General features: G+C 40.4%; 1 protein-coding gene across 2 annotated transcripts in view; it reads right to left on the bottom strand.

The window, feature by feature from the left end:
- The window catches only part of AFAP1 (actin filament associated protein 1), a 118,046-nt gene that overhangs the window by 60,138 nt on the left and 34,126 nt on the right, over window positions 1-23,782 (bottom strand). For both annotated transcript variants that reach the window (XM_068403408.1, XM_068403410.1), the window contains exon 2: window positions 4,254-4,382. In XM_068403408.1, coding sequence (XP_068259509.1) covers window positions 4,254-4,380 — 127 coding nt within the window. In that variant the 5' untranslated portion in view covers window positions 4,381-4,382. The remainder of the gene's footprint in view (window positions 1-4,253; window positions 4,383-23,782) is intronic.

Genomic DNA, 23,782 nt, shown 5'->3' with positions numbered 1-23,782 from the left:
ATCTGCCTGGCCCAGTTCTCTCTGCTTGATAGATATTAAATGAAGAAAACAGTGTGCATTTGGGAGATGTAACAAAACAAGGCAAAAGATTTCTAAAGAATTCCCCAGGTAAGAACTTACTGAGTTTGAAGTGTTTTACTAAAAGCCAACCAGCCTATTATAATAATTTCCACACCTTTACAAAGAAAAACATAATTGTCCATTTCCAGATGTTATAAAGAACCCAGCCAGTTCCCAGTTGCACAGATCCTTCATTACCATTCCCTGTTGACCTTAAATGGTTTGCTCCAGCAATTGAAATATCCTGTTGGATTCACACAGTTGATTTTTGCAAATGCATATAAAGAGTTTCAGCTCAGCATAGTCCTCAGGCCTCTTAAACTGTGCCAGCGACCCAAGATCTCTCATGGAGTTATGGGGGTGGAGTAAAACATTTTGAAAAACAGACTCCAAATGACAGTTCAGCTTAGTTACAGAGTACTGTGGGTTTATGCATTTTTTTTTATTGCTTTTAATTTTAATGAAGAGATGAATAGTTTCAAAGGGATGGGAGTACTGAATGTTATAACTGACAAAAAAAGCAGCAGGGTCAGCTCCAGTAAAGTACATGACTCCCCGGGTAGTTTCACACACACTTGAAGCCAGCACAGGACAGCAGAGCCCCCCAGGAGGCAGCTCCTCTCCTTCCCTGCCTTGTTCCTGTCCCTGCACCAACCTCTCCTTTGTGCCAGCGTAAGCATGTGTGTGGCCTCAGGTTGAACCAGACCAGGGAAGTGATGCTGGTTAGGACTAAAACAACAACAAAAAAAAAGGCAAGTAATGCTTGTGCTAGCAGAAAGGAAGACGCAATACATGATGAGCAAGAATGAATAGCCTGGGGAGAGAAACAGGATGCTTTTTTTAGAGGCCATGCTGGCTTAAACACTATTTAAAGTGCAGTGCCGTAAAGTGCCGTAAAGTAGAGTTTATAGACATATAAAGCACAGTCCTATGACCTCTTGCTTAACTGAACTATGGGATTTCCTTGAATTAATTCTTGTTTGAACTAGAGCATATCTTTTAACAAAATAGTCTATCTTGATAAAATGCCAGCAATGGCATGCAGGCCTTACAAAGTTCTTCCATTAGTTCATTGCTTCAATGCTCAAAACATGTGCTTTGTTTCCACTCTGGAACAAACATTCTGCCATTGCACACTGCTTTTTGTTGTGTAGGTCTAAGAGCTCATTCTCAGTCATTCCTTTCCTACATCAAGTTTAATTATGATACCTCATTTTGGATAATTTGAAGGCATATTTCTGGATCCTTTAATCACTTTTAAGATTTTTCTCTGAAATGTCTAAATTTTATTTCCTTGAATGTAGGCACTAGAAGTGGGTATAATGTTCCAGTAACAACTGCCCTGAACTGCACTCCACCACTTAATATATGGATCTCGTATGGATCTTGTTAATGGATGGATCCTGTAACAGGATGTAATGGATCTTGCTATAGATCCTGTGTAATAGGCTTTAAAACCTAAATAGTAGGTATTGAAAGGTAAAATGCTTGGGTCTTTTTATCCTTGGCCACATCTATAGTCATGAATTAAACATGCCTGGGAAGGTGCTCTGGTACAGAGAAATCCATAACCACATGGTTAACATCTCTCATCCCTCAAAACCAGGGTGGAGGGTGATGATTTTGAACTGTCCATTGGGAACAGATTTTTGCCTGTGCTAACTCCCAAATCATGCCAAGGAACTGATGGAGGAGATGAGTCAGCTCAGGCCAAACCCATGCCAAGGATCACTCCGTAATTTTTAACAGCATAAATAATCGAGTTCCAGGGTCTGTGTCTAGCGGAGTCCCTCAAGGGTCGGTACTGGGACCAGTACTATTCAATATATTCATTAATGACTTGGATGAGGGAATAGAGTGCACTGTCAGCAAGTTCGCTGATGACACAAAACTGGGAGGAGTGGCTGACACACCGGAAGGCTGCGCAGCCATTCAGAGAGACATAGACAGGCTGGAGAGTTGGGTGGGGAGAAACTTAATGAAATATAACAAGGGCAAGTGTAGAGTCCTGCATCTGGGCAAGAACAACCCCATGTACCAGTACAAGTTGGGGACAGAGCTGTTGGAGACCAGCATAGGGGAAAGGGACCTGGGGGTCCTAGTGGACAACAGGATGACCATGAGCCAGCAGTGTGCCCTTGTGGCCAAGAAGGCCAATGGCATCCTGGGGTGTATTAGAAGGGGTGTGGTTAGCAGGTCAAGAGAGGTTCTCCTCCCCCTCTACTCTGCCCTGGTGAGGCCGCATCTGGAATATTGTGTCCAGCTCCGGGCCCCTCAGTTCAAGAAGGACAGGGAACTGCTAGAGAGAGTCCAGCACAGAGCCACGAAGATGATTAAGGGGGTGGAACATCTCGCTTATGCGGAGAGGCTGAGGGAGCTGGGTCTCTTTAGCCTGGAGAAGAGGAGACTGAGGGGTGACCTCATTAATGTTTATAAATATGTAAAGGGCAAGTGTCAAGAGGATGGAGACAGGCTCTTCTCAGTGACATCCCTTGACAGGACAAGGGGCAATGGGTGCAAGCTGGAACACAGGAGGTTCCGCATAAATATGAGGAAAAACTTCTTTACGGTGAGGGTAACCGAACACTGGAACAGGCTGCCCAGAGAGGTTGTGGAGTCTCCTTCTCTGGAGACATTCAAAACCCACCTGGACGCGTTCCTGTGTGATATGGTCTAGGTAATCCTGCTCCGGCAGGGGGATTGGACTAGATGATCTTTCGAGGTCTCTTCCAATCCCTAACATTCTGTGATTCTGTGATTCTGTCTAGAAACATACCCAGTACTGTTTAATTTACTAGTAGAGCTGTAGCTTTTGTGTCCTGAAACACCATCCATAATCCAGAAGGAAAGGATATGACAACCCTTCCCTGTGTTTGCAGAGCTGGCAACAGAATGTTGTCCGACTTCTTGAGGAAGTCAAATGTTTTTCTTAATAAATGTAGTTGAAAAGATTACAAGAAGAACATGCAGTGTCAGATCACCATTACTGAGGTTATTTTGAACTTCTGTAAAATACAGCTGCTTCTAAACATATCAAATTGCTGGTTTTCACCTACAGATTTTGGTTTTGGGGATTTCGGTGTATTTTGATCAGCTTTTGGGGCATGAAGCCTCCTTCCACAATAGTGAAATTGGTACCTGCCTCCTTCTCAGTCATAAAGTAAAAATAGTGATGGGTCTTTAAGAATGTCAAAATGGAAAGGAGGACAATCATTATTTTCAAGCTGATATCCTTGAACTTGAATCCTGTGGCAAAAATGATTTCTTTAATGAAGGGAGGAAACACTGCATCAAACAAGACCATGTTTTTTTAGCACTGGAGAAAAAACAAATCATGAGAAATGCAACTGCTCACAATGTGGCATTTTTCTTCAACACACTCTGGTATTTTTAAAAAATTTAAACACTGAGGGTTTACACTAACAGTATTTCTGTCAAATGTAAGAGAGACAGAGGTCTTATAGCCTAGATGCCGCTTCATACAGAAAGGTGCTGTAAGGAAATATGAGAGTAATGTTAGAAAAAATAGTGAGGAATATTCTTTGTATAAGCTCTGTGGAAAGGTTGCTGTACACAGTGAATCATTTATATCGCATTCAGTTCCATGATCTTGATGGAGACAAAAGTGATTGTGCAATCAAAATGGTTTTAGATAGGAAGAAAAGGGGAAAGTGAATATTGCTCTAAATGCAAACGAAACATGCCGACAGCCACCTCCTAGCTCTGGCTTGGCACTCGTGCATCAGCCACACACCAACTCAATATCAAGCCTTTTGATGGATTTGGGTCATTTGACAGAGATACATGCAGCACTCACGCATCTATAAAACAGTGCTGTGGCTAGCCCTTCCTGACACAGTATTACTTTTCCATCAAAACTCATAAATAGCATTGCTGCCACAAATAAAATGAAGTAACTGCTACATCAGGAGAAGTGAAAACATTCTATCTATCTAGCACGTAATTTTGTGGCTGGCTTCACCCACGTGCACCGAAGATACTTTCAGCATGTCGCTTGCTGTAGTTTATTGCTGAACATGAAGGAAAGCATTCAGGAAAGTTACACTTTGGTTACACCTTGTCTTTCTGTCTTGCTTAAATTTAGAGTATGTCTTTAGCCCTTAAAGCTATTTCACTGAGCACAAACTTATTCTGTGCATTCTGCAAGTGAGAAAACCCACCCTGACACTGACCTTTTGATGACTGTATTCTCAGGAGAATGTTAGTTATTACTGCCTTCTTCTCCCTGACAGTGGAAGTTAGATATTCATGGTCCAGAAGTTCAAGAAACAGGCGAAGCTCAACTATTAACTCTTCCATGGCTGAAAGACAAAAAAAAAAAAAAGATAATTACTTTTTCTAAAAAAGTCCCATTAGAAAAAAAAGACAGAATTAATTCTCATTTGTTCACATTCCTAGTTATTTTCTAGCATTTCTTAAAATTGTATGGTTCTCCCTGCTGGAAACAGACTGTATTCATTAGTAAAACCAACAGACTAGTCCATTAGTGAGGACTACTGGCACTTGCAGCAGTTACCTCAAAATGGATGCAGAAAAGACAGTTCTTCTCACATACCACATCATCAAGCCAGTACTAGACAAAAACAGGCACAGGAGTGGTGGCCATTTGCTTTTCTAGCAGTGCCGCTCTGGTTCCTCTCTCTTTAATATACAATTTCTAATGGCAGAACAAAATTATAGTTTGATAAAGCTTCTAGGCAAATTGATATTTTCATAGATCTTTAGGGAAAGTCTCTCTTTCCCTCATCTTATTTCTTCTCTTTGCTGTGAGGAAAAAAGAGCAGGTATTCCTTTTATACAGCAATTCGTGTTTCTTATAACTTCCAAAGACAACTCCCAACCCATCATGTAATTTCTTATTACTCCCCAGATTCCTGATGATGTACTTTATATTTCATCCTATTTCTACTATTCCAGATCTCAAGGCTTTCCAATTCTTTCTACAAAATATTACACTCCTTCTCTGTATTCCCAATGTTTCTCAATTTTTTAATCAATGAACTTTATAAGTACATCTCTACTTTTTTCCTTTCAACTTACTTCTAAAGTCTTGCATTGTCTTAATAACTGCAGTAGCTCAGACCATACATATAAACACATTTGTTACAGCCTAATCATATGATACCTATTCAGCAGGTTTATGAAAAGCCCATGGTACTGAACCTCATTTTCATATTTCGGTTCTCTCACAACTCTGAGATTCCCTGGTCCCTTCGCTTAAGTGGACTTGCTATTTTTAGTTTAAGTTTCATCTTGGATAAAATAGCTCACATTTCCATACTTTCCGTATCTGATGACATTATCCTCATTAAAAGATGAGGAGAAACATCCATTTCATTTCCGGGACACACTTAAGATTAATCTTGGTGCTATCCTCACTCCAAAATGCCTCTACATAAATTTTTCTCTACTTATTCATATTTGTTTTTATAGTCTTTTCAAGGTCTAGCAGGGCGACTGTTGCTAAGCCTCTTCAGACCTCTAAAAAGTACATTCTTTGCTGCTTACTCCCTTACCAGTTCTTCCCTTTTCCTAAAACCTCTTCTGATATGGTTGCTTACCCACGTGAACCTGGAATCCTTTTCTCCATTTCTGAGAACACGTCTGGATGTTTAAACAAGCCTTGATCTAGTTGCATTTGGTTTATCTGACACTTGAACACGGCACCATGCAGGGAAACCTGCAGATGTCAGCTGGGGTCCTACAAGGGGCTGTTGGCCCCTTCTTGTCTCCAGTGAATGCAGATTTTCCCATTTATTTGCAGACTGGACCTGCCAGTAAGCTCTGGCTACTCTGGCAAGAAGCTGTCTAGAAGTCCATCAGAAATCCAAAAAGTATTCCACAACCATGATATTACTTTCAGTGTTGTTCACATTACGGAACAACAACATACATGCATACAGCTTTCTGTATGAAATGAATGAAATTAATGAAAATGAATCTTTTAATATTTACTTATTTATAATAATACATGCATTTCAAAAGCTATCACTCATTACCATACAATCTAGGCAGTCATTGACAGTATACAGTACAAGAAATGTATATTTTTCAAGTAGTTCTACAGCCATATAAATTACTGTCAGTAATTGCATATATTACTGCACTAAAATTTCTTTGCAATGGCATGTTTTCTGAATTCTTTAAGGCAAGGGACTGTAAATAAGCTGAAAGGGAGCTCTCCCTTCTCCTCTTTATCAATGAATACCCTGTGCCACAGAAACCGCATTTCTTTGCCGAGAACCTTCACCTCTGGGAAGGAAGAGAGAAAAAAGGATGAAAGCAGCAGATACCATAGATGTGGACAGTGTGCATAACTGTTTTCAGTTACTAAAAATGGTAAGAACCTTGTATTCAGGAGCTTACAATCTAATATCAACAGATAGATTGTAAAATGAGAAATGAAAACAGACCAAGAAGGAGTTACGAGGCAAAGAGACAGGGAAGCAAGAGAAGAGGAGATGGGAAACCACTTCTGGAGAGACTCCTGGGAGCCGGCATCAGCCCAAAGCTCTCCTGAGGCCTCACCACATAAACGTGTGGCCTTCTCCTTCTCCTCCATGTCTTTGGAGGAAATCTGCATTGCAGTCACTGGTGACCACAGCCCAATGACGTACAATGACCAAGCCACCAAAGTTACTGGAAGCAGTTTAACTGCACCCAGCAGACAATTTTAAAAAAAAAAAAACCTTGATTAGGATCGACAGAGGATGACAAGATGAAGCTCATACCAGTCAGACAACGCTTAAAAAATCTTGAAACCACTGCCTTAGTAACACAGGAACCGTAACTGCAGTTATATTTGGCCTGATGTCCAGCACTGTGGTTCAAATATCTAACAGTGTATCATAAAGGAATACAGAGCGTGAGAAGACTTGTTCTTCCTGTCTTTGTAAGCTTACAGGTATATGACACTCAGTTCAAGCAAGCAGTCATAAAAGCTAGTTTAAAATGTTAGTATGACAACAGAATAAAATTGTTAGCAGCTGTTGTAATGCCAGGCACAAATACATAGACATTGCTTCTCTTATTTTTCCACCAGGATTAAGCTGGGGTTGCATTTTCTTTTGTGGGAGTTAACAGCATCACAAACACCAAAGTGTGAAGGAGGTAAGTCCTGAATTTTACTTTATATATATGCAATGATGCCAAACATCCAAAAAGAAAGAAGGGAAACACTATTTCCAGCTAGTAAGAAACACTCAACAAATAAACTCATATGTACTAGGGAAAAAGCAAGTTTGCCTGTTGTCAGTCCTTGGTTTATTTTCTGGATTAAAGAATCTTCTTTTCTCCTTCCTAGAAATGCAATGATGTGCTCACAAAAAGTAATGGAACTGAATAATAGAAAATCCACATAATGCATATTTTCAGTAAGCAATCATTACTTCTGAAATGGAGACTAAAAATGAGAGGGTGATACAAGTCCCAAAGAAAAACATACTCCTTCAGTGAGAGATTACCCTTGGAAATCTGACATCACCACAAAATAAGAATAATAATCAGAAGGCTCTCAAAAAGGGGCCCATTTATTTGACAGTTTTGGCTTTATTCTCATTGCCAAAGGAATTACTTGTAAGTGGCAGGTGGTGAAAGGCAGGGTGGAGCCCAGGGATGGTAATCACAACAGTAAGCAGATTTTAGCTCGATCGAGGAGCAAAATCACATTCCATATTAAATGATGAGAAGTCCAGTCTATGCTCAATAGGAATTATAGGCCCCTAATGGGCTGCTGCAATTGCCATGCACAAATAAAAAACAATGATACATCCAGAAGGGTTTCCAGGACTGGCTCTCAAGAGTTTTAAAGTTTTTCAAATGACAGCACATAAAAACTATACACACAAGCCAGCAACGGAATACACCAAGGTAAAAATAATCAGAGGAAGGCAATTACATCACACTGTAGTTTTTGTTCCAAACCAGTACTAAAAGCAACTGGGACTGAAAGAGCATGATGATGCAATTATCCCAAATCTACATTTATGGGTACTAGCCTATAACTGTTTTTTAAAGAATATAAAAGTAAGAATAGTAAAGCGTTTGACACGGTCTCCCACAGCATCCTCGCAGCTAAACTGGGGAAGTGTGGTCTGGATGATCGGGTAGTGAGGTGGATTGTGAACTGGCTGAAGGAAAGAAGCCAGAGAGTAGTGGTCAGTGGGACAGAGTCCAGTTGGAGGTCTGTGTCTAGCGGAGTTCCGCAAGGATCGGTTCTGGGACCAGTTCTATTCAATATATTCATTAATGACTTGGATGAGGGATTAGAGTGCGCTGTCAGCAAGTTCGCTGATTGCACAAAACAGGGAAGAGTGGCTGACACACCGGAAGGCTGCGCAGCCATTCAGAGAGACCTGGACAGGCTGGAGAGTTGGGCGGGGAGAAATTTAATGAAATATAACAAGGGCAAGTGTAGAGTCCTGCATCTGGGCAAGAACAACCCCATGTACCAGTACAAGTTGGGGGCAGAGCTGTTGGAGACCAGCATAGGGGAAAGGGACCTGGGGGTCCTAGTGGACAACAGGATGACCATGAGCCAGCAGTGTGCCCTTGTGGCCAAGAAGGCCAATGGCATCCTGGGCTGTATTAGAAGGGGTGTGGTCAGCAGGTCGAGAGAGGTTCTCCTCCCCCTCTACTCTGCCCTGGTGAGGCCGCCTCTGGAGTATTGTGTCCAGTTCTGGGCCCCTCAGTTCAAGAAGGACAGGGAACTGCTAGAGAGAGTCCAGCGCAGAGCCACGAAGATGATTAAGGGAGTGGAACATCTCCCTTATGCGGAGAGGCTGAGGGAGCTGGGTCTCTTTAGCTTAGAGAAGAGGAGACTGAGGGGTGACCTCATTAATGTTTATAAATATGTAAAGGGCAAGTGTCAAGAGGATGGAGCCAGGCTCTTCTCAGTGACATCCCTTGACAGGACAAGGGGCAATGGGTGCAAGCTGGAACACAGGAGGTTCCACTTAAATATGAGGAAAAACTTCTTTACGGTGAGGGTAACCGAACACTGGAACAGGCTGCCCAGAGAGCTTGTGGAGTCTCCTTCTCTGGAGACATTCAAAACCCGCCTGGACGCGTTCCTGTGTGATATGGTCTAGGCAATCCTGCCCCGGCAGGGGGATTGGACTAGATGATCTTTCGAGGTCCCTTCCAATCCCTAACATTCTGTGATTCTGTGATTCTGTGATTCTGTGATAAAGTTTTCACTTCAAATTGATTAAAAAGATTCATTGCAGCAGTGCTGTATTGCACACATGATCTCCCAACTAGGAGAAAAGACATGGATGAGCTCATTAAAAGAATGGTCAGATTATTTTTTGGGCACTCACAGCAACTGCAGTATCTCTTAACCTTGCCATACCACAAATGACCTGAAAGTGTCTTCCAGTTAACTAATATCTACTGAAAAACTGTTAAAGAAAAAAGACAGACAAATCTAGGAAGGATGACAAGAAGTATTTTTATTAATTATTGTCTTGTCCATACAATACAAACCCCACACAAAGTAAATGCACTTCCATGCTTCCATGTCTATTATAAATGCATGTATAAAAATATGTCAGTCTACAAATCCATCATAGAAATACGAATTAAAATTGAGCTTCAGATTTTTAGAAGATCCTCTTGATCAGTTCCTTGCACACTGCTGAATCAAATTTCTCTGGGCTTAAATCTTCCGTTCTCTGTTTGGTTTGTCATTTACAGATGTTAAAGACCAGAACAGACCATGTCAATGAGATCCACTAGAAGAAATCACCTAATGTGGCTTTCTGTACAATATAGGCCAGAAACTTCCATCTAGCTACTCCTCTGTTAGTGGAGAGACTTGTATTTACCTAAAGCACATCTTCCAGGAAAGCCAAAAATCTATGTCAGCATTTTGAGCCCTGCTTTCATGGGGAGGGATCCCATTTAACTTCCTAAACCAAATTTGCTTGGATTTACGGATAATATTGTTGCCAATCTTCAAGCTATATGTGAAAGTCAGGTATTGAGAACAGATGTGCTTGAATCCAACTACAACCCAATACAAGCGTGCACACGCATGTGCGCACACTCACGTACACACACACGAGTGCACTATATTTGGTAACCACTAAGACGTTACCAAAGTGGATATCTCAGCCTTAACCTTGCATTCATGGTTGTTCATTGCAAGGCTATATTCAATGAAATACATACCTAATCCTATAAGAGTATTTATTCTCCAAAAAACGCTCATGCTGCAGTTTTGTCTGACATAAAAAAGATGTTCTCTAACTCATACACCACATGGGCCAATTTCAATACATCTGTGTTCTCACCTCTTAAAAATCTAAGCCTCCACATTCTGTTAGCAGTACGATACTTTGGGACTTTCTTCAGAAAAAAAGTAAAAGCTGGTGATGGCTGGCTGGCTGAACAATTAAAAATTACTCTGTTTCAAAATCTGATTAAAGCCTACTAAGATCCAACATGTAAATTGGATATAGTCTATACAAAACATATAGACTCTCCCACCCTGCCAGAAAAGCCTCATTGGCATTTGGGTACACAAGCAACAGTGGAGAAACCAGACATATGATCTAGTTTTCGATCAAAACCAGAGCATAAACTGCATGTTTATACCCATTTTTATTGAAATAGTGTCATCATCCTTAGTTTTGGATGTCATCATTTGAATATTTTATTTAAAAGCTCATAACAAATACCACTGGGGAAACCACATCTGTATTTTATAAAGATACAAATATCAGAGACACTATGAAGAATGTAGAGCCACCAGGAGACAAAAATCTTTAAATTATGAAGTAATACACAAAATCACTTTGATTTGCTTCCACTCAACCCTATAATGCAGTTACAAAAATCCAGTAATTAATGAAAAAGTTCCTTTTATGACTACGTTATCATTACATCTAGGAAAAGAATTTTGCACAGAAATACACAAAATCTGGAAGCAGGCAGCAATAGTATATTTAGCACTAGGAAAAATTTTTACTTTCTTCAATATGCTACCAAAAACTAGATGATATATTTGAAAACTCCATCCAAATCCTATCCACCAAGAAGTGAAAAGGCATGCTGTTTGAAGAGCACAGAGTGAAAAGAGAAGACTTTTCACTAGAAGAGTTTTCTCATGGTTGCACTGGCCCTTCTTTGCTGCTCTATTAATGGTGGTGTATGAAGTGTGATGAACTCTACCTGTTAAGTATGCTATAAACCTGCTCCAGAAAGTAGAGATAATTATCTTGGGGGTTCCTGGTATTACAGGAAGGAATGGTAAAAGTGTATGAAAAAGGGGTGAACCCCAAATCACAGGTGAAGCCCTAAAGATGAAGAATTAGCATGGAGCAAGTAAAACACATACAACGATTGTCATGAGAGTGTTTTAACATAAAAATAATGATATTTGAGCCTCTCTACAAACTCATAACAATCATCTTTTGTTTAAAATTTGGAGCTCCCCAGACTCTCACAAACTCCCTTTCCAGACAGCTTGGAGCAAGAGAGGCAAAACACAGCTACTAAAAACTCCTCCTGTCTCATGCATATTTATGATCAACCTCAATGAGTGTCAAGGGATCATTTCAGCTACAACCCACATGTATTCCTCTTTTTCTTCCTTCCTTCTACTTCAGTTTTCAAGGAATTGGCTTTTACAAAACCAGCTTTCCGAAAAAGCTATCAGAGCTCCAAATGCTGCTGTTGTAATACTTGGGTGATAAAACAAGAGGTGGGAAAGCATTAAGGAATGTTTGGACAAGAAACAAGCTGCCAAAAACCCTACTCAATCAGCTGCAGTCATGCAATGAGTGACAGCAATGCAGGAGTGTAATCCATTAGCATAAGTTAGATGGACAAAGAGTTTATTTTTTGAAGTCCAGACCAGTGTTTAAGCACCACCACAGACTTTGGAGAGGAATGCCTCCTTTTAAGCAAGTTCACTTAGTGAACTCATAGAAAAAAAAGAACTAAAAAAGAAAGAAAGAAGAAGAAAGATGAAAGAAGAAAGAAGAAAGGAAAGAAAGAACAAAGAAAGAAGAGAAAAAGAAAAAAGAAAAAATTAGTATTACAGGCATTTATTTTTATTGAAGTATAAATTATCTACATTGAACTTATAATATGTTAGCCAAAAAAGAAAAAAGCTGATAACTAGCTACAGAAACTTACAGTGGACTGAAGGCTTTCTCTAGAAGTATATTTTCCATGAGATTTCTTTTTTTTTCCAAAATATATGTAACATACCTTGTAAAGCAAAAGAACACGGATTTCACTCCAACTGCATGCCCAGCAGCCTGGGCGAGAGTCTCACCTTCCCGTCTCTGTGCTCACTGTGGGCATTCAGGTTGAGTTTTCTTTTCAGCCTCACATTACCCTACTAGGGCAGAAAATGGAAATGTCTTCCATTTAACCATCTCCAAATGTATCAGTTGACATCATCTTGTCAGAACAAGACATTCCAGGTCTTGCTCGCTGGCTCCTGCGTTAGCTCAACTCCTCCATTACTTCAAACCACAAAAGATAAGCAGCCACTACAGAATTAATAAACGGGCTCTGATTCCACAAAAGAAAAGCAGTTCCCTTATGATGCAAAAAGCAGAGAGCAAATCCGTGGTAGGAGGTGCAAGGCTGCCCCAGACTCCAGGTCCCAGGAGGAGATGGGGCTCAGTTCAGGCTGAGACACATTGAAGCAAAAGCAAAGCATTGCAATACATCTTGTGAGTTCTTCACCCTGGTCCTCAGCTGCACAGAGCTCTGTTTTTACGTTAGGATTTCTTTCAAAGTTGTGAATAATTACATTTCCAGCAGAAATGTGAGACAGTAAGTTAACGAACTTAATGGAATAGAAAAACAGAGTAGTAAAACAATGACAAAGAAATACAAATATGGCAACGGTAGGAACTGTACAGTTGCATTTGGTATTTTTTTGTATTCAGTGATACAATTTTTATATATAATACATGTAAAATACCAAACTTAAAAATTGTCAAAAAGTCCTAAGGCTGATCACATCAGTCATACCTGCAGTATTGTCTAAGAACAGTTCGCACTCTGTGAATCTGGTGTTATAGGCTTCCAGTTTGCAACTAATTTAAAGCCAGAAATGAGATAATATTGTGTTTCATAAGAACAGACCCAGAAGTCCCCATATTTTTTATGTGGAGATGGAGAAAAATACTTTTTTTTTTTTGTATCCTACAACACTTTTTTATACCACTGTTCTCACTGCTGGGTCCATTATGCAATGAATAACTTCTACCATACATTCCTTATTGTCTGATGCTCTTCCCAAAGAGCGAAGCATATTCTGCTTTTCCCGTCAGGCTTTTGAAAATGTCTTTAAATAGACATACACATTGATACAGATTTATCTTAAGAAAATAAGACCAAAGAAACATAATTTACACTGATAGAGAGTAGAATGGTGAGAGCTTAAGTCTCTCTGCAAGTGGAAAATACATCATTCCCCACCTCACACCAGTGCCCCAAGAAACACCTGTCTCCTTTCCTGTCACCCCTTATTCTTATTTCAGAGAATTTCATTATGTGAGAGGTAGATCACAGTCAACAGAAAAAAATATTTGAGCTTAAGGTAGCTTTGAAACTCAAGCCCCATAGGTGAAGAACAACTAACATAAAAATGGAAATTTTTTTTTAATTCTGTAAAGAATGCTCCACAAGGTTTCAACAAATCCTTCATAGTGAAAAAATGCTTGAACACTGTGAACATCATGGATGTATCTACAGCAGTTATTTAATATCTTGTGCGCTCTGTTCCTTATCCAAGAGTGGATCTGGGCCTTAGGGACTTCACACTCTTTTAGGTGTTGCATGGAATGCAGAAATATTAGTTTTCTTATGAGCTTTTTGACGGCATTCACCCTTAGATTGTCCAAGTGATTCATAAATTAAGTTTCCTACAAAGCACAATTGCACAGGCAGTGCAATTAGTTCCTTAGATAAGGAACTAAGATAAAGAAATAGTAGAGATGGAAGGAGCTCCTGATTCTGGATCCTGTTTGAAATAATCAGTTTTTCAAAGTGCTTGAAACCACACAGAACTTTACTCGTGCAAGCACAGTTCTCCTGGACTTCAGCTGATTAGGACTGCTCTGCACTTAGAATCATAGAAACACAGAATCAGTTTGGTTTAAAAGACCTTTAAGATCATCAAGTCCAACTGTTAACCTAATACTGCCAAGTCCACCACTAAAACATGTCCCTAAGCACCGCATCTACATGTCTTTTAAACACCTCCACGGATGGTGACTCAACCACTTCCCTGGGCAGCCTCACAGGACCTTGATTTCCATGCGTAGGGAATGAGGAATACCTGTTACTGTCAGCCTCCTGTAAAGTCAAGTCTAAAATGCTTGGCTCACCACACAACTGAAGACACAAGAGGATCTGGTGCTCTAAAGCAGTGTTAAGACTGCCAGAAAAATGAGAGTATTATTTCTTTGCTGCAATTCTTTGCAATTCTTTGCAATTCTTTTCAAAAATCTGCAGGATACATGAACACGTGCCCTAAAACCAACACCTTCTCATACTACGCAAGTTGACTCATTCCTAGACCTCTGTTCTGAGTAAGGACATAAACGCAATCGAAATTTCATAAAATCCCACCATCGTGACAAATATTGCCATAAAACTTCCCAGCTAATTAGCCAGTACCCTTAGACAGATTTTCCAGGCCAGAAAGTGAGCTTTGCTGCATGTCCAACATAGACTTTTAGAGACTACAGGGAGAAGCAGTTGCATATGTATAGGACCTTAAGGGAGAATATCCTCGAGTAAGCATCTTCTTGCATAACACTGGACCTCCCTCACAAGCACCCATCTAAACCATAATCTTATCAGCTTTTCACAGTCAGATGCTCAAAAAGGAACAATGTCTTAGACAAGTTGCCCCAGGACATTTGTGGGTTTATGGAGAAAAGAAAATCAACATGTTGAACGCAGCTCACAAGACATAGTCAAGATGATAATAGTAAATGAAGCGTTCACAAAGCAGCACATATAATGTAATACTGTTAATAATAACAATAATAAATAGTAATAATAACAACAACAATAATATCGTATTAGGTATGTAGCCCCTTGCACTGGAATTGTGTGGTACCAGGGAAGAATTTTTTTAGTACCAGATCTGATACCGTTCTGCAGTGGAAGATAGAAAGCAGGGTTTGAGGTGTCAGGCAGACAATGAAAGTGAGGACCTACTGTTTGGTGACACACGGGTAGGGCTGGTGGCAGTGTCTACACGCTAAGCAAATCCATTAATGGGTGACATGGAACAGCTCTCCTCCTAAGCTACGCCTTCAAATCTTTTTCTCCAGCATGCACACGCACAACTTACATCACTTTGCTGAACTTCTTTGGTGTACCATTCACTTGGACCTGTCTTTGACACACATGATCTGTAAATGTAACCATGAAATACATTCCCTATTGAAAACAGCAACATATGCATTTCAACAGTGGATTCTGCTAGCTGTGATAAAGTAGGGAAGTTGTAATTCTAAAACGAGGAATTTCAATTCCCTTTGTCCCTTGTAGCCCTCAAGTTAATTCTCTGAAATGTCTCTCTGATTTCTCCTCTTTCTGGTTCTCCTTCATGAATACTACGTAGAGAGGAAAATTGAATGAACTTTTAATTTTATAGTTTCTGACCAAAAAAAAAAAAAAAAGCCAAGCTCAGACACCCAAAGGCAAAGTATTCCTTTCAGTTCCTTCACTCAGCACACCTCTACAGCATGGAAAATAAGACTGACCAAAGGTTCCTTATGTAACCCCACTGTGCCGACTGGCACAGTGGGTGCTGGGAGCCTGGATTTGGCCCAGGTGCCTCTGGGTTTGGACAGAGATTGCTCCAAAGGAGGGTCCCAGCAAACACACTAACTAGGGGTAAGGGATCGGCCAAGAGTAGAATTCACACTTGCTAATGGAGCACCACAGAGCAAGGCCCCTTTTTTGTCTCCATAAATGTGTTTATAAGTGAAGGTTACACTTTCTCTCTAAAAGCAGATAAAGTTAGCAAGTGCCTTTTAGAAATCCATGAAAATTTAGGTCCCAGAAACTAAGTTATATTTACTTAAGCCAGGAGAATTAGAAGTCAAAAAAGTGCATTTTTACATATTTGTTAGAAAACAGGTGAGAAAGAATATACTAGTGATAAGCTGGTTCAGTAAGTCAACAGAAATTTTGCCATTTGAGCTAAGGACTGTGCTGGAATTCAAAATGCTATTTTGTCACAAAATCTCATACTGTTGCCTTTAAAAATACGCAGCAACTTCTTCATTTAAATATTGTAGCACAATGCTGAAGGTGCCTATGAGAGTTTTATAGAAATGCAGCTGTATGCATGTAAAGCTCATTGCCCTGGCAAAACATGGGCAATATTATCGCGATGGCACCTGAGACTGAGCATGCTGTACAGGAAGGACCACAAACACTCTGGAAAAATTTTCATGAATGGATTTAGACCCCACAAATCTGATGAAAGAAGTTGTCAATATGTCACCAACAGCCACCCAGTGAACTATATGAAATACACTAACCGTAAAGCCAAGTATTTTCAATAACCAAAGTACTGATACATGGTTGTTTTTGTCTCCAGCATTGATCAGGAAGAAAACAAGGTATCAGACCATTAAATTTCAAAAGACTTGAGCATTTCATGGCATGAAATACAAACCATGAACTCCTCCTTTTAAAATCAGTAAGTGATACATCGTTTTAACTACTGACTATATGTGTTGTAAGATGGACAGAATCAGTGAAATTAGTGAAGTCATTTCTTCTTGGTAGCCTTCAGACTGCACAGTCAGATCCCTGAAACGTTAACTATTGGATGCTGCACAAGCTTTTAAAGAAAACTCCATCTTTCTCATGCTGCCAAGAGTTCTTCTGAAGACTTACGATGAGCTGGATCTGAAGAAAGAGGAAGTGCAAGGCTGGACACTGAAGTGGACTACAGAACTCTTAGTTGTTTGCTGGGATGTTTCTTTAGAGTACAAAATTCTAGCAGGAACCTGAACCTTTGCCTGAAAAAAGTGCAGATTCTGACAAATTTATTTAACTACTATTTTGTGGGGTTTTTTTTAATGTATGATCTGTCTGAATACAAAACTTGGACTTAAAATTGAATTACACTCATCAAACAAAATAAACATTAATCTATATATATATTTTAAGGATATAGAATAAAATAAATAAAGAAGCAAATTCCCCTCACAACAAATTGGAAAAAAAAAATGATTAAAAAATGTGGGTCCTTATCTGGTGTAGTTCTCATGGTTGCAGTGGTGCTCAACTAGTTCATTGCAACCTAGGATATACAGCTAATACCTGTATTTTACGAAGACTTCATTTTAATTATAGACGTGCTTTGAATTTATCATGAAACAAGTAAACATATATGTTTAACAAACACTAATAAACTGCTGTCAACACCTTTCGCTCAGGCTGCTCCAGTCACCTTTATTCTTCTATCCCATCAGCCTTGCACCTCTTTGGAATACAGACTGTGCTAGACACTTACCTACAAGACCTTAGGGAAAATTTACCTCCATGGTTTTCACTCCCCTTGGCCGCTTTCTGTTTTCTGCACATTATCCAGGTTTTCTCCATCTGGTGACGCTGCCCCATATGTTTGGAACAGCCTCCCTTCTCCCTGCCAAGCAACCTCCCTCTCTCCCATGAAATCCCTCTTTCTTTCAGCAGTCCCTTCAACAATAATCCTCACATTCCGCCTTGCCTAACAGTTGTGCCGTGTCTCGTCATGCAGCTGTTTTTTTTATCTACCTTTAGGCCAGACCTTGCAAACATTTTCCCATGGAAAAAAAAAAGGTCCCAATCCTTCTGATCTGTTTTGCTAACCACAACAGGATGAGTTCACAGAAAAAAAAAAAAAAAAACAAACCATGTTTTAGTTAACATCCAAAAGGCAGTAATGTCATTCCTGTGAAACAGGAGCAAAGTAGACAAACAGTTGGATGTCTGTTCGTCCTGGCAGCGGTGGGAGGATGCAGCACTGAGCTGCACCAGCTACACCAGTTTCTCACTGTTATGGCATCTCAAAACTTCATATCTGGCCATGGCAGAGATAAAAAAAACCACTTTACACATATCCTCAGCATATTCTCCCCATGATTGCCCACTTGTGTCAGCTGATGTATACCATACAGATAAAAATGGACCACTGGATCCAGAACAAAGCCCTCTATTCAAATTACACAGCTACCTCTGAGCATACTTCAGCAATATCACTTGGGCAGGGAAGCCACATTTTATGACTAGCGGGATCACTGCAACTCCATTTCTCTTCATCAGACTTCTGTCACAGCTGAGGGAGTATTCAGGTCAACGTGAGCTTCACCAAGGGCTGGGTGTGCCATCGATCTCATGCCTTGGATCGCTGGATAAGGTCCTGGATGGCTTGTTTAACAGTATTTGCCAAAAGGTGCTTCCCAGTTCTTCCTGTATTCCTGAGTAACAAAGAAGATGTACTGCCAAGTGTCCTCCCACTGAGATCTCAAAGGCAAAAACCAGCACCCTCCCCCAAGAAAAAAAAAAAACAGCAACTTTGCATATTTTCCTGGGTTTATGTGCTTTGTTTTTCACAGACTCATAACCTAACTAGGAAACCACAGACTGCTGCATCTGATGGCCTCAGTATTATCAAAAATGTGCTGACTTTATATAAAAGCTATCCCATTGCATCATAGCACAAACAATCCGTGTCACGGCTGCAGCCGTGCGCAGATGAGCCCTATGCAGCATCCCTCCGCCGCCAGGCTGGGGAAGGACCAGCTGGTGCAGCCGGGAAGCGATCGGACCCCGCCGGCTTGGCCCAGCATCAGCCACTGCCATTACACAAAGGTAACAGCTATCAATGGCACACATTTGCATCCTCGCCTCATCTCACCATCTGCTTCTGCTGCTGCTCACTTGAAAATTAATACGATTGTTGCTTGAATCAGAAGCTAATGCCACATCTGTCTTCCTTAGCATTACAGATAATTATTAGACTATGCATGCAACCCTTTTTGCAACTCAAATGGGGCGACAGTGGCCTCTAATCTGACAGGATCCTTCCTTCATCAGGAGAGACCAAAATGCTTCATTTGCAATTGTAGACCCTGAAACAAATTGGACTGAATCTTCCTCCTCCTAGTCTGTGCTCCCTTACTTTCCTTTCTTCTTCTTCCCCCATACACTTTCATCAGAGCTAAAAAGTAAATCAATAAAGTGTAAATCTCTTTCAAAGAACATAAAAAGGTCTTTCACAAGCAAACGTATGGAAAACTCAGGGCTGGCCTTGCTTGTATAAACTACATCTCCTAGCTCAATTTCTAGTGGCTGTTTGCCATTCACGGACATTAAGGAAACAATTAAAATTGCATTTTACCATCTTGATCATTTATTCCTAACAGTTTCCTATTTTCATCTGATTTGCACTGCATGAAGAAAAGCAGAAATGTGAGAAGAATCAAGTATATACTGCCATAAAGTCCTTGATGTTAGCATACTCGTACAAATCTGAATTCTGTGGCCTTTAACCCAGAGAAAGTCTCAAAGAGGTATTCTCTATATATAAATTGCAACATACCTGTTTTAGAGAAGGTATGTTTCATAGGCTTCAGGGGAAAACTCTGAGACAGAAATCTGTTCTCTTCTTTCTCATGTAAGAGATGCTAGAAACTGCTTATAGGAACATTATCAAGTTGAGTATTTTTAAAAGCCTCCTAGTAAAAATGATTTTACCCTACGTGTATTTTTCATCATTTGAGTTAGAAATTATTTACAATAAGAAAGCATGCACTCAAATCTACTTCGATAGTTTTTAGAGGAATTCTACAGAAATGTATATATCTAAAAAAACCCAAAAACCCTCTTCTCTCCTGTTCAAAGCAGTTTGAAAATGCAGTGAAGAAACTTCTAAGAAGAAAGTTTGCAACCATTTTTTTCATAAGCTATAGTTTGAGCACCATGGTTAAAACAAATAAGCTGCCAAAACTAAAAGAAATACAAAAAAGGATAAAAAGCTCCATCATGTCCTAGACTTTTCCAGTTCTGACCCCCTATTTGCAGAGGCTCATGTCATATATACACATTAGCAACAAAATAACGCAAGATGACCTCCTTCACCTCCTAGCAGCAAGACGCCAGACAACTGGCAAAAGGCAGAAAAGGGCAGTGGAGAAATTGAAACTATTTAAATCAGCCTTTGTTTTGGAGCATTAGAGAATGGCAGAAAGGTGCTTTAAAAAGGCCAGGCTGTCCTGTGGATAGGAAGGAGCATGAGAAGAAAAACAAGAGAGAGATGGGTCATTCGGAGTCCATGAACCTTAACAGTATTCCTTGAAGAAAAACAAAAAGGTTTATCTCAATTAAATAGTTTGTTTATAGGAAAGATGCAAACATGCACTTGTGGTAAAGAGGTTTTTTTCTCTTCTATGCTGCTTTAATCCGTTTTCCCATGATTACACTTTTTTGCCACCAATTTTTCTTAAGAGATAGATATACAAAGAAAGGCAAAATCAGCTTACACTTTCTCTTCATTCCAGATGGTAAACTGATGAAAACTGACTAATGGCCAATTAAAGAAATGAATTATGATGAAGGCATGGATGCTAAAAAAAGTGTTTGCAATTTTTCAAGTGAGAGAAGCAGGAAAGCAACTATCATCACATAACTTTTAGAAAGCAATTACATACTCAAGGCACTCTAGACCTATTAACTATTTCTTTTTTCTACCACCCTTTTGGGTTACAAAGTAGCACCCTCTCTGGTTTACAGATGGGAAACTGAGGCAGGCTTAGTACCACAAAGACTTTCATGGAGCATAACTCAGCGGTGCCACCAAAACGAGAAGCCACACGTACCCTTTTCAAATCCAGCCTCTCATTCCTGCCTCTTCTCTGGGCTGGTACATGTGCCTGTACAGCCACAGGACGGACTGGAGCAGGGGACTGATACAGTTTTTAGCAGCAATACCTAGTTATGCTAGAGTAACTTTACGGTAGAACACCACCATAGATCTACTTGTACCTCAATTAATGCTCCGTGGAGCTCCATGGGACTGTAGTCCCAAACTCAGGCTGTTTAGAAATCCCTTTTATCCTAGGATCAGCCAATAGTGGGGGATCCCGTATGAAAGAATCAGGTGGTCCTCTGTGTCCGATGTCCTGACATATCACAAGGAGAGATAGGACACATCAAGGGCTGGTGTCCCATCCATGCTGCATGCTGTAGCAGTTCTATGCATATCCTAAAGCAGGAATACCTGATATTTCCCTCCTGGTGACACCAGCAAAAGATGGGGAAAATTTCACATTCTGCAGTTTTCTAAATCCACAAATTCAGTGTCAACATCATTTCTGTGCTATGACAAATTAGCCCTAAAGACCAAATATATCCACGTTGAATGTGTAACACTGAACGTTTGAGACAGAATCTCAGATCCAAACAGTATTTGCCTTCGATTCCCATTAATGGCAAAGTTCTCCCAATGTCAACGGCTGCTGAAATAATCTAATCATTAGCACATCTGAAAATCCAAATCAAGCTGTGGCCCTCTCAAGATGATCTGATGAATTTTATCCTTTTTTGACAGTGTTGTCTATTTTTGTCTTTGGCTTTTGTAATTAAAATGTCGATCTAAATCATGTGAACTGGATGCAGTGAAAAGTCCTTAAGGACTTTTTGAAGAAGAGGTAAGTTTTCCTTAAACCTTAAAAAAGCCCAGACCTCTATATAGTAAGTTATTTGATATTTGTATTAGAGAATTAGAAAAAAATCATTCAAAGCATATAGTGTATACTATTATGCTATTAATAACTTTAATAATGTTTAATTTTATTAACAGATTTCTACACCACTTCACAGGTTTCCCTGATGTTGCAGGGCTGTCCCAGGGCCACAGCCCTGTGACTGGGGGCAGACCCCACTGGCAGGAGCTGCCCTTGCGCATGCTGCAGCGCAGCTTGACCAGATGTGCAGATGCTAATAAATAACTACGATGATGATGATGATTATGGCAGAACCATGTAAGCATTCACGATTTTCTAGTTTCCAGCCTCTCCTCGATCTGTAAGGCCAAGTTGCCTCAGAGGGCTGGCGAGCAGTCAGAGGCTGACAGCCATGCTGGCAGCGTGCTCAGCCCCCAGGGCCCCTCACCTAATTAGCCTGACACGAGCAGAAGGATGCTGCGCCGCAGCCAAACGGGAAGATGTAGGCTCAGGGGGACACCCCACTTCACCATACAATGCTCCGCACCCAACCCAAGGAGTCTGGCCTGGGAGGGCAATCACAGGCCACGTCAGGCCCCCAGATCTACGCTCCTGGCTTGCACGAGCCTGCCAGCAAATGGCTTACCTAAAACCAGGAGTAGTGAGGAACAGGACTGGATTTCAAGCCAAACTAGAGATTATTTGCAGAATGGATTAATTAAAACTACTCGGGTTTCACTTTTTACCCTCCCACACTGAGAAAGAATATATGCTTCAGAACAAAAATGCTCAACCATCCCAATACATCTCCCCCACCAATGCCACCAACTGCTGCACGTGCCAGGGTGCAGCCTGGTCGTATGTGGCAAGTGTCGTTCTCTGCCAGGATGACACTGACAATAATTATTTCACAGGCTACAGTGAAACTGTGTCCCACTCTATCAGCTTAGCCTACAAGTCTGAAACAAGAAGATGGAGAAGTAAAACAAGAGGTGAAAATTGTCATCATCTTCAAGCAAACCACATGCACAACTCTGAAATGTTCATTATAAAATTCCAAACAATGGTCTCAGTTCTGCGACACATAGAGACTATATTTTGAAATAATGAAAGAGCAAGAGTGGAATGGGGTTTGGAATAAAAGTCAGCAGGTGTGACTATTATTTGGAAAATTCTTAAGCACTTATTCTTCAGAGCTCTGCATGAACAAAGACCATAAAGCCTCCCAGCTTAGGAGGTTTCAGATTGGAGTGTTGATTTCTTCCCTTTATGGAAGTAAAAGCAAGACATAAAAAAACCCAGCTTCAGACAGCGAAGTGGAACTTCAGGACTGTAGCTTCTCCATAGCCTCATCAAGTCTTTTACCAATTCTCTTTCTTCAAGGTAAAAAGAGCAACAACTAAGTGACTGTGGAGAAAAGCAATTGCCTAGAGTTCACTACAAAAATAAATGGCAAAACCAGAGATGAATTTAGAGCTCTGAAAACTCAGTCCAGTACCCTGGCCCTTTGGGAACACTACTTAAGCATAGCAAATCATGAGCTAATATTACTCTTTCAAGCTCTGGTAGCAGTTTCCCAAAGAGTGCTCTGTGAGGCCACAGTTCGATGATCCATGGAGCTGATCAATGGAGCAGTGCTGTCAGCAGAGCTTCAAATTAAAAGCTAAAAGAAAAGGGTTCACTGAGCACTTGACAAAAATTTCAGGTTCAGCAACAGTGCCTCAAAAACACTGCTCATTCGCAATTATCACCGTCAGATGGCATTTCTCAGAAAATATCTCAAGTTTGGAAAATATCATTTTGTCAGGGAGTGTCTTGCAAGCCGCGTATACTCTGATTTTCAGTTGAGGACTACCAGAGCAAACACCTCCTCAAGTGTAAGTTAGAGATGAGCACCTATGTAAGTATAAGTTAGAGAATCCGCATCCTTCAGCCAAACACTAGGGCAAACAGCTTTGCTTCAAGAAGCTTCAATAACATCTCAAAAACCT

The sequence above is a fragment of the Nyctibius grandis genome, chromosome 6, assembly GCF_013368605.1.
Source record: "Nyctibius grandis isolate bNycGra1 chromosome 6, bNycGra1.pri, whole genome shotgun sequence".
Lineage (NCBI taxonomy): Eukaryota > Metazoa > Chordata > Aves > Nyctibiiformes > Nyctibiidae > Nyctibius > Nyctibius grandis.
This window is presented reverse-complemented; position numbering and strand designations above follow the sequence as displayed.